Source organism: Urocitellus parryii, chromosome 13 (genome assembly GCF_045843805.1).
Source record: "Urocitellus parryii isolate mUroPar1 chromosome 13, mUroPar1.hap1, whole genome shotgun sequence".
Classification (NCBI taxonomy): Eukaryota; Metazoa; Chordata; class Mammalia; order Rodentia; family Sciuridae; genus Urocitellus; species Urocitellus parryii.
Genome location: NC_135543.1, coordinates 49,722,301 through 49,737,500, shown reverse-complemented (window position 1 = coordinate 49,737,500; position 15,200 = coordinate 49,722,301). Strand labels below are relative to the sequence as shown.

Here is a 15,200-nt window from a genome sequence, read left to right as displayed (position 1 = left end):
TTGTCACTTACATAGTTAGGCCGAATACCCAGGTGAAAATTGTTTTTTTCTTAAGAAAAAGGAACTAGGTCAAAAAAATCACTTACTATTCATTAGCTTTTAAGTATGTTTCCATTGGCAGATATAACTGTGCTGTTTGTTTTAGTGGTCACATTCTGTTGACTGAGGGAGCACAAAATGCTGAGCAAAGAAAGTGGGAATTTATATACTTATATACTCATCCCCACCCACCTGCCCAGAACCCTTCCCTAAACACTGGAGCATGTCCTCTCTACTCCAACATGGCATCACACAGAGGGCTTGTCTGTCATATAGGAATGCTCCACACATCAACCTTTATCAAGAGAGTACCAAGCTTAAAAAGGGATACTAGATATCATTCTTACCTCAATTTTCAGTGGCTCAATGTGATTCAGGTAAGCTCTTGGTAGCTGACTTGGGACACCTCAGTATCCCTCAGTGCATTTCCCAAAGTAATAAGTAATAAAGTAATGAGTACACAGGTACTTCCTATTAATATGCCTAAACAATTTTATACTAAACCCATCTGTTCATCTGGAAGATGGAGGTTGACACCAGGTCATCCCCACTCCAATGAATAGGCTGATTCTAGCATGCAGAAAAACCACCTTCCTAGGTTATGTTGCTTTTGCTGCTCTCATTTCAGTTCCTGCCCTTGGGAACAAGGGCGGTCCAGACCAACCTTGAGAAGTCCCACGGGTCTTGAGGGATAGAATGAGTGCCACCAGTGCCTCAGTGCAGGAAGTTCCTGGTGCAATACTGGCAGTGCTGGAGGGAATGCCCGTACACAACCACACCGACAGTGCACGCCAACCCCACATGCTTTATCCTTCTTTGCAGGGAACAACTATTCCCTGCTTATCTTTCAAGGCCCAACTGTGCTGTGTCATGTGGCTGTCTTCCTCCACAACCTGTTCTTAACACATGACACAGCACAGTCAGTGGCTTAGTGCCTGTGTCCACCAAAACCATGAGACATGAGACTCATTTGCTAATTTCTTTATGCAGTCCCAGCACCAGGCTGCGCACTGCCTGCCTGCCACAGCTATTAATGATCAGGAGACTAAAGCAGCTTAGGTTACCTGTCCCCCTCCACCCCAAACATAAACACATCCCACCCTCCCACCACAAAACTAGAAAGTGGCTGACAGACTGACCCAAACCTATACTCTTCTAAACTAGTCACATAGCTGGAAAGAGACTCACTTGGTGATTTAATCTATTCATCTAACTTTGGGATATAGGCACCCAGGTGATTCCAGATACTTCATGGAATCTAAACTGATGCTTTTAGGGCATCACAGAACTTTTAGTTACCAGGGGCTTTGTGATTCACCTCAGCCCCCACATTGCAGTTTTACAGATAAAAAGCATCCGGGGCACAGAAGGGCTTTGCATAGAAGCCTTTGAAATCAGCTAAGCCATGATGGAGTCCATTTCTTAAGGGCAGTCCCCCCTCTGCCTTAAGAAAAGCATTATCTGATTTCGGGCATTATTGTCCCAATTTGATTCCCTCTTCTAGGATGTGTGAATATGTGGACCATCTGCATGAACATTTCAAGTATCCTGTGGTAATCAAGCAGGCTTCCTACATGCCTCCTAAGGTAAGCTGGGACTTGGGACACCTTAGATGCTGCTAGCCACTAATGTGCCCACGAACATAGGGCACAAAGCTCTAACTCCCCAGAGTTTATTTTCATATCTAGAAACAAATGGCTCTTTAAGAGGTCAGAATCAAATTCCTAAGACCGGAAGGTCAGGATGGAGGTTAAATAGCTTGACAAGGATTCTTTTAAAAACCCCAAATTGGTACCATCTACAAGTTAGTGACCTAAAAGTTTCTGACTACGACGGTATTACCTGGGCCATTTGTCCTGGTCAGGTTCAGATTGTGGCTTATTTTCACCAATAGGGGTTGTGCTATCAAAGGAAATTTGATTAGTTTCTGTAACTAATCCTACTGAGTACCCAATAAAGTATGCCCCCCAACCCCCAGTCTGAAAACTTTTTAAAATATTGAATTGCTTCTGACTTACTGGCATTATTAGGAACAGTAGGAATAAGTAACATACATATTTTTGTTCCTTGTGGTTATCCACACAAGTGACTATGTCGTCTTTGCTAGGACGCTGGCTACTCAACAGAAATGAAGGAGGACTCTGTAAGGAAACACCAATATCCAGATGGTGATGTCTGGAAGAAGCTCCTTGCTGCTCAAGAAAACTAAGTGTTCATTTAGCCCTAACACCATTTTTTCTTAAGTGAAAAGATTTAAAATTTCCTGGGTAGTTTTATAAAAATAGAGAAGAAAAAAATCTTACCCTACTAATCAAGACAAGTTCCACTCAAGAATTAGCCCAGTCATCATTTCAATTTGATTATTTTAATAAGCCAATATGTATTCTATTTAATCCTTAAGTAGATTTAGATTTACCTAACCCAAAGCCCAGGAAGATATTCTTACCAAAATTTCCATCAAGTGCCAGTCTGCAGACATTAAATCATACTTTGAAAATAAGCAACACATTGCATAACTTGTTGGAACAATCCCTTATTTGTTCTAACACTTGTCATAAACTAGCAGAATAAAAATAGTTCTCCAGGACTCCAGGGGATCTGTTAGTGCACCAAAGGAAAAACTATTAGCCCTGATGTCGTGATCTAGCCTTTTCCTGATCAGTAAACATTAGAGAATCCATACCACACTAACATAAATGGGGGCAAAATGGTATTTCATGAATTATTTCTGTAATCCTTAAAAAAAAAAAAAACAAAAAACCCCTCTGTCCTAAGTGGTGTTTATCTTTTTATTTATTTATTTTGGACAGCATGCCTTTATTTGTTATGTGATGTCAAACACTCTGCCACTGAGTTACAGCCCCAGCCCCCTAAGTGGTAATTATCTTTTAATGTAAAATGCGTCTAGGATGAGATGAATCATGAAAAAAAAGGGCAAAATATAGTTTAGTCAGAATTTCTAATATATATTCTCACCCCCTAAGCAGCATCTAAACCAGAATCCAGCACACGCTTGCTTGGCTTAGGTGGGTTTGTTTGGGTGAATCTCTTTTAGGTGGGCACTGAGCAGATAAATGGCAATACAGAATGAAAAAAAAAATGGACAAATGCAAACAGTTCTTTATTATAGAAACATAAAACAAATAAGCATTCATAATGTACATATATTATGATGGATGGGTTACTTCAAAATTGAAGGGAATAAATAGCTTGTACAAACAATGAAATTCACAAGTCTTAATGAAGCCAAGAGACTGAAATGCTATGTATTTTTGCTAAAAGTATATAAACTCCCACTTTCTTTGCTCAGCATTTTGTGCTCCCTTAGTCAACAAAATGTGACTGCTAAAACAAACAGCACAGTTATATCTGCCAATGGAAACATACTTGAAAGCTAATGAATAGTAACTGATTTTTTTGACCTAGTTTCTTTTTCTTTAGAAAAAAAAAATTTTCACCTGGGCATTCAGCCTAACCCTACAAGTGACAAAACCTTTCCAACTCCTCATTTGAAAGCACTCTAAACAGCCATTTCCATCTTAATAGTTGGATGTGGATTGTATCCCTCAATCTGAAAGTCTTCAACTTTGAAGTCATCGATTTTCTCAACCTTTCGAAGGATTTTGAGCTTTGGGAAAGGTCTTGGTTCTCGCTGAAGCTAAAAACAAAATCAGATCATTATTTTGCCATATTTGTACAACCTGCTTTTAATTCTGCTTCCCATGGAACAAGAACACAGTATTTGGGCTGGGATTGTGGCTCAGCGGTAGAGCGCTTGTCTAGCACATGCAAGGCCCTGGGTTCGATCCTCAGCACCACATAAAATAAATAAATAAAATAAAGATATTGTGCCCAACTACAACTAAAAAAATAAATACTTTAAATACTGTGTTCTTTTTTTTTTTTAATCAACAAAGTATTATTTTACAAGTGTCTAGTACTGTGGGTGCCCTAACCCTGGTTATACACTACTACTGCAACATACCCAATTGTTTCTGTTGCACAGATCAAGTGTAAAGGGTATCTTGTAACAATACAAGGCACCAGGTGCCTGGTAGCCCATCAGGTGTGAGTTATGTTAATTCATGGTAATTATTAACACTATGACACAGTTTTTTATTTTACTTTTCCATCTATACCTCATAGTAACATGCAGTATAGTTTCTTGAGTTCCACTGTCTCTAACCCAAATGTCCCTGGCAGAAAGGGGAACAAAAGATGGCATCTCTTGACAAGTTACAGAAAAAGGCAAGCCCGGACTCCAGTATGAGTACTTGTGGCAGTGAGGATGTAGAGGTCATGACCTTTTGTATCTGTGTCCAACACAAGTGCAGACAGCAGAGAGAAGCAGCTGAATAAACCTGTGGTCACCCTCTATTTAGGCCAAGATCCGAAAAAGGAGTAACTTACAATTTAATCTAGAATAGGATAAGAGTAAAAGTTTTTGGTTCTAAAATTATTTTTTTCTTGGGGCTCATGAAGGCACAGTCATATTTTTATTCCATTTCAAGTCATCTGTTGGTCAATAATAGGGATTTGAACAGACTAGGCTTTTGAAAGTTCAGACCTAAGCATTATATTTAGCATAAAATAAAGAGAAAACATGCACTTCAATTCCCCTTCAAGTAAAAATGAATTGGGGAGGCTGGGATTGTGGCTCAGTGTACAGTACTTGCCTAGCATGTGTGAAGCACTGGGTTCGAGTCTCAGCACTGCATATAAATAAATAAAATAAAGGTTCATCGACAACTAAAAAAAATGAGTTAGGAAGGCCCCAAATTCCCTGCCCAGAGTGTGGCTCTTCCTTTCTGGTACAGGTGCTTAGTGCCTCACAGCACCTATCACATCAAGTATCACATCATCCCTGCCCACCTAAACACTGGAGCATGTCCTCTTTACTTCAGCATGACATCACACAGAGGGCCTGTCATATAGGAATGCTCCACAAATCAACCTTTGAGTACCAAGCTTTGAAAAGTATACTAGATATCATTCTTACCTGAATTTTCAGTGGCTCAATGTGATTCAGGTAAATATGTGCATCTCCCAAAGTATGTACAAAGTCACCTGGCTAAATAAATCCCACAGAACAATCAATGTTTTCGTTTCAATTCCTTTAAACACATCACTTAAAAACACATTATGGACTATGCAGCTATCCCAAGGCTTTTAAGAAAAATAAAGAATTTAACCAGTACAGCTTTTGAGAAAAGTTAATTTAGGAAAGTTACATTATAGACAACCTGCATGAACTTAAGTTTACATAGACAACAAAGGCAGGAAAGCCCGATGAAGGCTCACGAGGCAAGCCAGTTTATATCTGTCTTACATATATCAGATTTTAATACTAATCAGAGACTGAATTCTCCTGCTAGTTTTTCCAAATTAAAGAATCAAAGAGCTCAGTGCAATATGCTTGCTATAAGAGTGCTTTCCTAGGGCAGCTCACCTGCAGGCCCGTGATGTGTGCAATCATGTAGGTAAGCAGGGAATAGCTGGCGATGTTGAAGGGCACGCCCAGGCCCATGTCACCTGACCTCTGGTACAGCTGGCAGGACAGCTCCCCATTCACCACATAGAATTGGCAGAGGGCATGGCATGGAGGCAGTGCCATCAGAGGAAGATCTGAGGAACCAGCACAGAGGAGAACAAGGAGGGGTGGATGGTTTTAAAGAGCACAGCTAAAAGCAAGGTAAACCATTGGAGATCATGAAAAAAGCCATTAGGCCCCAGGGAAGTCTGCAACCCAGACCTTTTCATCATACAAAAATCAGACCATTGTCCCACCCCCTGCAGCAGTGGCCTGAAGCTGAAGATTTGTGCAGATTTGTCTATGCTGAAGCAATGTTCTCCTATTCGAGCTGAAATTAAGGATCTATGCTATTTTTGTGGCACCAGACTGCAAATACAGGAGGAATGAGTTACTTCATTTGCAGGGACCACAGGATATTGGTGCCTTCAGCAGACCCTACTGTCTTCATTATAGATCCAAAATCCCATTCTGGGTAGACTTTATTTTTAACAATTGTGTTGTAAAATTATTAGTGAGAGTGGAGTAGTGGGGACCTGAAATGTCATCTGCTCCAAATAAAACGTTAAGATTTTATGTGTATTTTCATAGGCAATTTAAAACTCTTTTTTGAAAAAAGTACAAGTATAAATGCACAAATTAAGATGCTCTGCTTTCAACCTGATGATCCGAGAATGAAAATGAATTGTGATTTGCTGAGGTTAACAACAAACCCCATGGCTGGGGCGAGCTCCCAGGGTCCCACCTCCCCGTGGTGCCTCAGCAGTGTCACATGGCTTTGTTTTGTGCTGACCATACACTTAACAGAAAAGAGGATGACCAGGGTGGTTTCACCTTTTGGGTTCCAGGCACACATGATGATCCTTCTGTCATCAGGGTTGGTTTTGATGGTGTCAATCACTTTTTGCAGTTGGTCTACTCCTTGACCAGAATAATCTATAGAATTGTTAAAGACACATACACAAATTAATCAGGGCCTCTCATGGGATGGCCCTGCCATCATCTATTACACCCTTCATTCAATGTCCCTTCTTGACCCATGGTGACAGAACTCTGTGCAAATTTCTCATCTCTCTCTGGGTTGAGTTTGAGGTCTTAAGCTTCTAGTCCTCTGGAGTCATAGTAAAGTCTGTTTTCTATACATGAATTCCTTAAAGATTTGTCCTATCACAGTGTCATCTCCTCCTCCTCCTCCCTTCCCCCACTGCTAAGTGCTATGGTTTGGACATGGTTTGAGTGTGTCACTCAAAGGTTCATGTGTTGGGCTGGGGATGTGGCTCAAGCGGTGGTGAGCTCGCCTGGCATTCGCGGTTCGATCCTCAGTACCACATAAAAAAATAAAGATGTGTCCACCGAAAACTAAAATGTCACAGGGCACAGTCCCCACGATTAAATCTTGGTGGCTTAATTTATAAGAGGGAGAGAAACCAAAAGGGACACGTATGTGCTGTTCTCATCTCTTGCCATGCAATTAAATCCCAGCTACCTCAGAACTCGGACTGTAAGAAGGCCATCACCAGATGTGCGTCCTTGAGTCTCCAGGACCAGGAGCTAAATAAACCTTTATAATATCATCCATTTTCGGGTGTGTTGTTGATAGTTAAAACAAAAACAAACAAACAAAACCCCCACAGACTTAAACACTTATCTCAGTAATCTTAGATTTTTCCAATGTTTCCCATGGACTCAGCTTCTAACCCACCAACCCTTCTTGTCACACTTCAACTGACACAACCTAGTTCATCCTTGTCCCACAGAATATATTGAGTCTGAAGTAGAATATAGCACTGCATACACATTCCAACTAAAAAGGGACTGTGGATTCCTTTTCACGACCTTGACACTAACTTACCCACATTTCTACCCCAAACAATACTCGAGATTGAGCAGCTAAACAGGTATTTCCTATAAATATAGGAAAACTCTATAATGAGTACATCGTCTTTCTTTTCTCCCAATCCTGTTTTCTGGAGTTTGATTCCCTGCTTTCCTTCTGAGATGGAACTGGAAGCTGAGAAGTGATTTGTTAATGGAAACACAGAGCTTCGGACTGTCCTCTGGTTAAAATTCCAACTGATGAGAAATGTTCCAGACCAATAGTTCTCACATCTTGTGGGATAAAGGCCTCTAACTGATCAACTCTGAATTGTATCAATGTTAATTTAAGTAAGAGTATTAACAGGAGCTATCATTATGGGCGGGGACAGGGTGAAGGGTACAGAGGAATTCTCTCTACCTTTTTTTCCCCCAATTTCCTGTGAATCTAATTATTTCAAAATGAAAACTCAGAATCAAAGATGACAAACTCCTCTGCTGACATCTAGCAGCCTGTACTCATCCAACTAAGTCAATACTTTTATGACTTGGCCCCTTAAGCAACAAGAACTAACACCAGGCAAGATGTAAAGCCCCTAGCCAGGGGAGAAGCCTGACATCTTCAGGAAGGAGCCCTAGGTCAGCAATCACATACCAAGAAGCCACTGACCATTCACCTGCAGAAAGTCTGGCCTTGCGCATGCTAGACAAGCCCTTGTTGTAACCATTTTTAAGTATGCAATTCATCAGCATTAAGTAATTCCTATTGTTGTACACAGTATCCACTTCTAGAACATTTTCATCTTTCCAAACTAAAATTGCGTACCCAAACACTAACTTCCAATTTTCCCCACAACCCAAGCCACCATTCTACCTTCTCCCTCTTCAAATTCACCTATTCCTAGTCCTCCAGCGTTTTTTTTTTTTTTTAATTCTTGAAACCACCAACATCAAAAAAGGCCTTATGACTGCACATAAATGCAGACTTAGTCTTTCACTGAGGAATTAACACCAGGCCCAAATCCCTCCAGCCAGGAAATTGTTACTCCTGCATGTGTGCACACACACACAAATACACCCTGAGGTGGTGTTTGCTTTGACAACCCCTATCCTAAGAACAGGTGAGCTAGAAAGAAAGCCAAAGGCGGGAGCGGGAGGGGGTTGGGCTCTGTGACTCAAGCAAATGGTGCCACTAACAGGACAGGAAATCCTGGAGTGAAATGTTTCATCCTTCCTCTATTCCAGCAGAGTGTGGGGGAGGGGGACCCCAATGCTATGCTGGATCACACCAACACCACCTACTGCACGCTAGAGGTTTAGTCTCTAGCTGAAGAAACAAGCTCCCACAGATGAACTTTCTTCCTACCCTATTCCCCAACATGGACAACAATCCTGCAGCTATCTGCCAACAAACGACACAGGATGGCACAGATAAGGAAAATTCCAAGAATTCATAAGAACCCCATAAATGCAAATCACCAAGAGTGTGATCTGACCTTCATGGGGCACTGTCTCTCAAAATGTCAAAGTTCTATATCAGCTCCTGGGACAGAACCCAGGACCTCACACATGCTAGGCAAGCACTCTACCACAGAGCTACACCCCGGCCCCGACGCTGATTCATTATGCCCCAGACTTTATCCAAAACAATGGAGCAAACTCACGCTAGGAAGAACATTTGGGAAATCTGAGGAATTGCTCTGTCTCCTCACCTGAATCCATATCTTTGTATTCTGCCCCAAAATGTCTCCACTGGAAGCCATAGACTGGGCCCAGGTCCCCTTCTTGTCTGGTGGAGAATCCCAGGCCATCCAAAAAGCCTCGAGATCCATTGGCATCCCAGATTTTCACTCCCTTGGAAGATAGTTCTTTCGCATTGGTGGATCCCTAGAGATGAGAGTATAACAGGCACACAAGTGAATTCTGAGCCATCTGGGTTGAGGCCCCCAAAGTCACCCACTGCTCAGCCTCTAGCCCATGCTGACATGCTGGAGGGCGGGCACTTGACCCTGTCCACGTGGAGCCTGAACTATCTGTAAGCAGACTGGACCCAGTCCTAACTTTTGGAGGGTGGTGATAGGGTGGTCTGATCCCTTCTTTGGATCCATCTCTCCAATCTTTTCCTATAGGGTGTTGTTCAGTGGTAGAGTGCCCCTGAGTTCAATTCTGGTACTGTTTAAAAAAAAAAAAAAAAAAAAGACCTGAGATTTCTGAAGATGCATTTTAGAGGTTCACTGTCATTTAAAAAGCCAACACAGAACCCACCCCAAGAACACAGAACTGAGAAAGACTGAACTGAAGCCAAATGTCAACCCTTTCTAGGTCTGCCTGGACGGCCCAAGATCATATAAGCCACATCAAGAGCTTTAGAGATGGGATCCCAATGTCCAGCTTGTCCTAGAACCAAGCCCATCTCTTCAGAGGGTTCTGGACCAGGACACTATACAAGGAGGAGCCTGGTGTCACTGCCACCCATCTCATGGCTCTCCAGCTGTTGCCCAAACTACCTACTACTTTTTGCTCTCTTCAGCATTCAAAACATGTTGAGTGACTAGCACATGGCAGTCTATGCTCCAGGCCCTGGGGGAACAACAGCAAAAAAGAGACAAATTCTTTGCTCTTGCGGAGCTTATTTATTTGTCTGTTATCCCCCTACCCACAATGGGGGCAGGGTGGAGAGGAAAGACTGTGGCATTACACATCAGATGTTCCCTCTTGAGAAAAATACAGGAGTCAGGGGAGAATTATAGTCTTTGACTGGGAGGCTGAGACTCACTGAGCAAAGACTTAAGGAGGTGAAGGAGTCACACTCCACAGGGGTGGAGGAGAAGGTTCTAGAGAGTGGGAAGCAAGTGCCAGAGGCCTCTGTGGGAATGTCCTAGTGTGCTCAAAGATAAGCAAGAGGAGTGGGATGGATGGTACAGAGATGCAGATTTCCCAGAGCTGGAAGGCGCTCTGATAAGGACTCTGCTTTTTACTGAGTAAAATGAGAACTACTAGGGATAATGTCTAAGGGCTGTGGGCCGAGGAGTTATATGATCGGACTCTTAAAAACCCTCTCTATGTTGAAAACAGACCGTCAACTTTCAACAGAAGCAGCTTCTTTACCTTGATAAACCACAGCAACTCCTCCAAAACACCCTTCCAGAACACACGTTTGGTTGTCAGCAGAGGAAATTCATCTGAAAAACAGTTTGCCGTACAGTTTGAACATGGGAACAGAGAACACATCTTCCAACCTTTCCTGTGGAGGGAAACCGTCCTGGGACGTAAATTCCTAGAGTGACCTTAGGAACATCCAGAAAACTGCAACTCCTGGGATCAGGGAGGAGCTCCAGGCTGCAAGGCAAGTCAGTGACTTGTAGTCAGTGACACAAGTCACACAGGCACAGCCCCTCCTGAGCCCTGGACACAGCAGTTCCACACAAAGACATGGAGGATGCCCCTGTGGAAAAGGAAAAGAGCTATCACCCACTACCCAGTCCTTGTGAATCCTGTCACACAGGTGTGAAGGCAACACTCAAAATGTTTCCCAGGACACAAGCAATTCCACCACTGTCAAGAGTAAACTTAACTCAGTGCAGGGGAACTGATGTCACACTGGTGAAAACTTCAGAATAGTTTTTCAATATTTGTAAAGCAAATCAACATCAATTATTTTAGTGTACCAGAGCCAGCAACTGTTCACTTTTATTCATGATCCTAGTTGATCCTTAGATCAAACCTCCTTGAGGATTCTTTATGATCTTCATTTTACAGGCACCAATGGGAGGGAGGCAACAAGCAAGAGTAAACGTTTATCCCCAAATGCAGCACTAACCAAGGCCACATTACTGTTTGCATAGTTGATATTCATGAAACAGGGTTTTTTTTTTTTTTCAAGCACCTGCTTTTTTATCAATATTCCCTACTGAGCATTATTTCCTCAATCTTTTAACATTTGGGACTGAAGACTAGAGAGGCAAAGTCACTTGTCCAAATTCTAAGCAGAGGAAGTGAATTTAAAAACAAGTCTATGGCTGGGTGTAGTGGGGCTGGCCTTGAAATCCCTGAGACTGGGAAAGCTGAGGGAGGAGGATTGAAAGTTCTTGCAAAAGGAAAGCTGGTTGGTGGGAAACCATCAGCTTTGGCAACCTAATAAGATCCTGTCTTAAAATAAAAAAATGAAAAGGACTTGGAGATATAGCTCCACTGGGTTGTGGAGAGTCCCTGGGTTCAATCCTCAATGGGGCCTGGGGTGTGGGGGGAGAGGTCCAGGTCTGTGGTTCATCAGAGTCTACTGTTCTCAGAGCAACATAAAGTGAATTGCTCTGCTCAGAGGAAACCCCTAAGCTGTCCTGGGCACATCTGCCTTGGCAGTTGGTAGTGTGCAGTGTCTGAATGGATGTAGGGTGCGAGGTTTTTCCTCCTAACTACAATGAAGAGTCTCGCCTCTCAAAACCACTCCGCACGCCTGGGTCAAGGATGCTCTTTCTTTATTGTGGAAGTCAATGTTATCGTCTGGCTTAAACACCTTGGAGGAGTCCCCTGCCCCGCACAACGGATGTTCAATCCAGGATCACCTGCGGGTCAGACGTTAAGAAGCCGCATCTGCTGCCTAACGTTCTGTGCCCTCCCCCAGCCAGTCCTTAGTCTCCAGAAAGCCTGATGCAAACAACCCGTACGGGGCACTTCTTCCCTGGAGCCATCCTGGGAGGGTGGAGTAAGACCTTTGAGGACTCTCCGTTTCTTGGCAGGTTTAAGAGGAAAGCGGGTTGGAGCGAAACGGTCAGGAACAAGTTCCCGCCAGCTCCTCGGTTCTCTTCCGCCTTTGCCGCTCCGCCCCTATCATTTTCCCTCCTCTTTTCAACTTTTGCAAAGCGTAACAACCAACCGCGGAGAAAAGAGGAGGGGGCAAACCCAGGACGTGCCCAGGCAGATCTCTCACTGCGTAGCACGGGGCGAGCACTGCTGCACCATGCCAGCAGGAGGCGAGGTAGGCTAAGCCGCGGAGCCATTAGGATCTGGTTCACCTTTCAGCTCTGCCAGTCCCATCTGTGTGACCCTATGTGCATCATTTCTCTAATCAGAGCCTGTTTCAGGGTCTGCAAAGCCGGGACACCGAGGCGTCCCCTGCCTCCCTGTAGCCTGCGCTCTCGGCGTCTCCCGCGCGCTCCCAGCAGCCGCAGCGCGGAGCCTGCGGGAGCCCTTCCTCCCTCCCAGAGGGGACCCAGCCGCGGTCACCTCTCAGGCTGTAGCGTGCCTGCATGCCAAAAACCGACAGGGTGCCGGTGCCGGTGCGGTCCTCCTTCCTGAAGCCGCAGCGCAGGATGTGCTTGATCTGCCCCAGGTACTGCAGCTCCCCGTGCTGCGGCGGCTGCTCTGCGCCCAGCTCCTGTGCGGCTGGCGGCGACAGCGTGCATAGCAACTCAGAGCCGGCGGCAGGCATGGTAAAGGCTGGAGACGCGGACTGCGGCGGGAAACGTGGGCGCCAAAACAAGAGCCCTTTCTGCGCGCACTTTCCCCCCAACGCCGCCCTCGCGCTCCGCCTCTTCCTGCTGGAAAGCGGTGGGTGGGCCCGAGCCAACCGGTCCCCGCCGAGCAGCCCTCGGGCTCCGGCGGGGCCCCGCCCAGGGGAAACGTTGCAGTTTAAGATAAACAGTACGCCAGTCTGCTCGAATTTATCCCATCTCGACGGTTAAAACCCGAGAGAACTCCCAAATCCTGCATCTTGGTGCTTTGGCGAGAGCCTCTTGGAAAGTTCTCCAATTCTCTGCCATTCTATGAAGCCGGGAGATCCTGGGACAATCCCCGCTTGTTATACAATCTTAAAGGAAAAGAAAGAAAAGGAAAACAACAACAACAAAAATTGTTGATATGTTTCCCACAACTAAGGGGACATGCTAACAAGTGATTCGTGTTTCTATTTTCTCCCCGTCCTCAATGTTAGCAGCTGGAGCAAGTTGAATAATGCAGCTTAAAAAAAAAAAAAAAAAAAAACTTGATTAATGATGATCAGAGGCTTTTCAAGTTGTTAACATCACATTTTTCAATTTTAGTGAAAGTTTAATAATGTAAATGCTAGTGAGTAGGAACTGTTTGATAAGTTTAAAATGTCCGAATACATATGTTGTAATACAGTCTTCAGCATCCATTTATTGAATGCATAGTGGGTGCTCAATAAAGTGTTTTATTGTCAGGAGAGATAGAATGTGGGCTCTGCTGAAATATATTAAACCTTGGAGGTGACATTACCTGGGCGTTACCACTGAACTACACTCCCAGCCCCAGTCCATAGTTTTATTCTGGTTATCTCATGTTCCTAGTCTTTGCAAGTACCATGCTTTGGGTAAGTAGCCCCCAAAGGCTCATGTATGAAAATAGCTAGATAGTTTGGTTGCCAGCCCATAATGGGAGGTTGTGAAGGCTTTAGGAAGTGGAGGTCTAATGAAAAGAAGTTAGGTCATTTGGGGCAATTCTCTTAAAAGAGGATAGTGTGGCATCAGCTGCATCCATCTCTCTCTCTCTCTCTCTCTCTCTCTCTCTCTCTCTCTCTCTCTCTCTCCTTCCTGGCTGCTGTGAGATGAATAGCTCCTCCAATAGGAATCTGAGAGGTCCAACCCATGGTGACCATACCATGCTACAGGTATGGGCCCAAAGGCAACTGGATCAACTAACCATTGACCAACCTCTGAAAACAAACATTTTGCCACAGATAGGAAAAGATGACTCACACAGCAAGATTCTGGTAGCTTTTTGCGAAAGTATAGGATGAATGAATGCTCCCAGGGGTCGAAATAACTAATATGCATTTGGTTATAGGATAGCAGATACTTTAAGTCTACTTAATATATCATCATACTACATTGGCCTATCCTGGATCAACCTAGATTCTTCCCTTCTCCCTACTGCTTCAACCCACCTTCACTCCAGTGTAATATTAATTTTTAAAAGCCATATCTGTATCTCCTTTGGGAAGATAGACCACCTATATATAGAAGAGAAAAAGTAATATCTTTTCCTAACTTATCTCAACATCATGGCTGACACTCTTATAGCAAAGACAGATTAATAAGAAAAAAAATTTATTGACTACAAGTTTGTATGATACAGGAGACTTCAGAAATGAAGACCCAAATACCCAGGAAAAATTGATTTTAATGTATAGTTGGACAGAGTATAACCAGAGGACAAAATTCTTTTTGCTTCTGATTACAAGGCAGGACCCCTCTGAAATAAAGGTCTTATGACCTATTTTTCAGGAAGTTAGGTCAAAGAATTCTTTACAGATTGATTCAGGGAAGAAAGGTGGGAGGACAGTGAGTGAGCTTGTGCAGTTTTCTCAGATTTCCTGCAGCTTAAGATATACAGTATGCCAAGGGGCCATATTTGAGGATATTGGCATTAAGTCCTGCCACGTTGTACTGTTGAGTAGGGTCCGGGGTGGGGTAGACTGAGGCAGGGTGGACATTCTTTCTGATGGTTGTTTAGAAAGAGATAAGTGGTAAGAAAACCCAAGCTTAAAAGTAGTTCAGAAGCTGGGCACAGTGGGGCACACCTGTAATCCCAGTGACTTGGGAGGCTGAGACAGGAGGATCATGAGTTTAAACCCAGCTTCAGCAATTTAGCAAGGCCCTAAGCAACTCAGCGAGATCCTATCTTTAATAAAATATTTTTTAAAAAGGCTGGGGATGTGGCTCAGTGGTTCAATCCCTGGTACCAAAAAAAAAAAAAAAAAAGAAAAGAAAAAAAAGGGTTTAGACAGGGTATATGGAGCCAATTTGCTGAGCAGAGGCAAGTGCTGGGTGAGCTTAGAGCCGCATAATTTCTCAAAAGG

The 15,200-nt window shown here is 43.7% G+C and overlaps 2 protein-coding genes across 5 annotated transcripts in view; one reads left to right on the top strand and one right to left on the bottom strand.

Moving 5' to 3' along the window:
- The window catches only part of Enosf1 (enolase superfamily member 1), a 33,311-nt gene extending 30,259 nt beyond the window's left edge, over nucleotides 1-3,052 (top strand). For all 4 annotated transcript variants that reach the window (XM_077792388.1, XM_077792386.1, XM_077792385.1 and 1 more), the window contains 2 exons: nucleotides 1,544-1,625; nucleotides 2,147-3,052. In XM_077792388.1, coding sequence (XP_077648514.1) covers nucleotides 1,544-1,625; nucleotides 2,147-2,248 — 184 coding nt within the window. In that variant the 3' untranslated portion in view covers nucleotides 2,249-3,052. The remainder of the gene's footprint in view (nucleotides 1-1,543; nucleotides 1,626-2,146) is intronic.
- Nucleotides 3,053-3,141: 89 nt separating this feature from the next.
- Tyms (thymidylate synthetase) lies at nucleotides 3,142-12,962 on the bottom strand. Its single transcript, XM_077792389.1, has 7 exons — nucleotides 12,608-12,962; nucleotides 10,493-10,566; nucleotides 9,097-9,271; nucleotides 6,404-6,505; nucleotides 5,489-5,664; nucleotides 5,039-5,110; nucleotides 3,142-3,697 (listed from the first exon to the last, which is right to left on the bottom strand). The coding sequence occupies exons 1-7, from the start codon at nucleotides 12,810-12,812 to the stop codon at nucleotides 3,560-3,562; spliced, it is 942 nt and encodes a 313-aa protein (XP_077648515.1). The 5' UTR covers nucleotides 12,813-12,962; the 3' UTR covers nucleotides 3,142-3,559.
- Nucleotides 12,963-15,200: the final 2,238 nt, after the last annotated feature.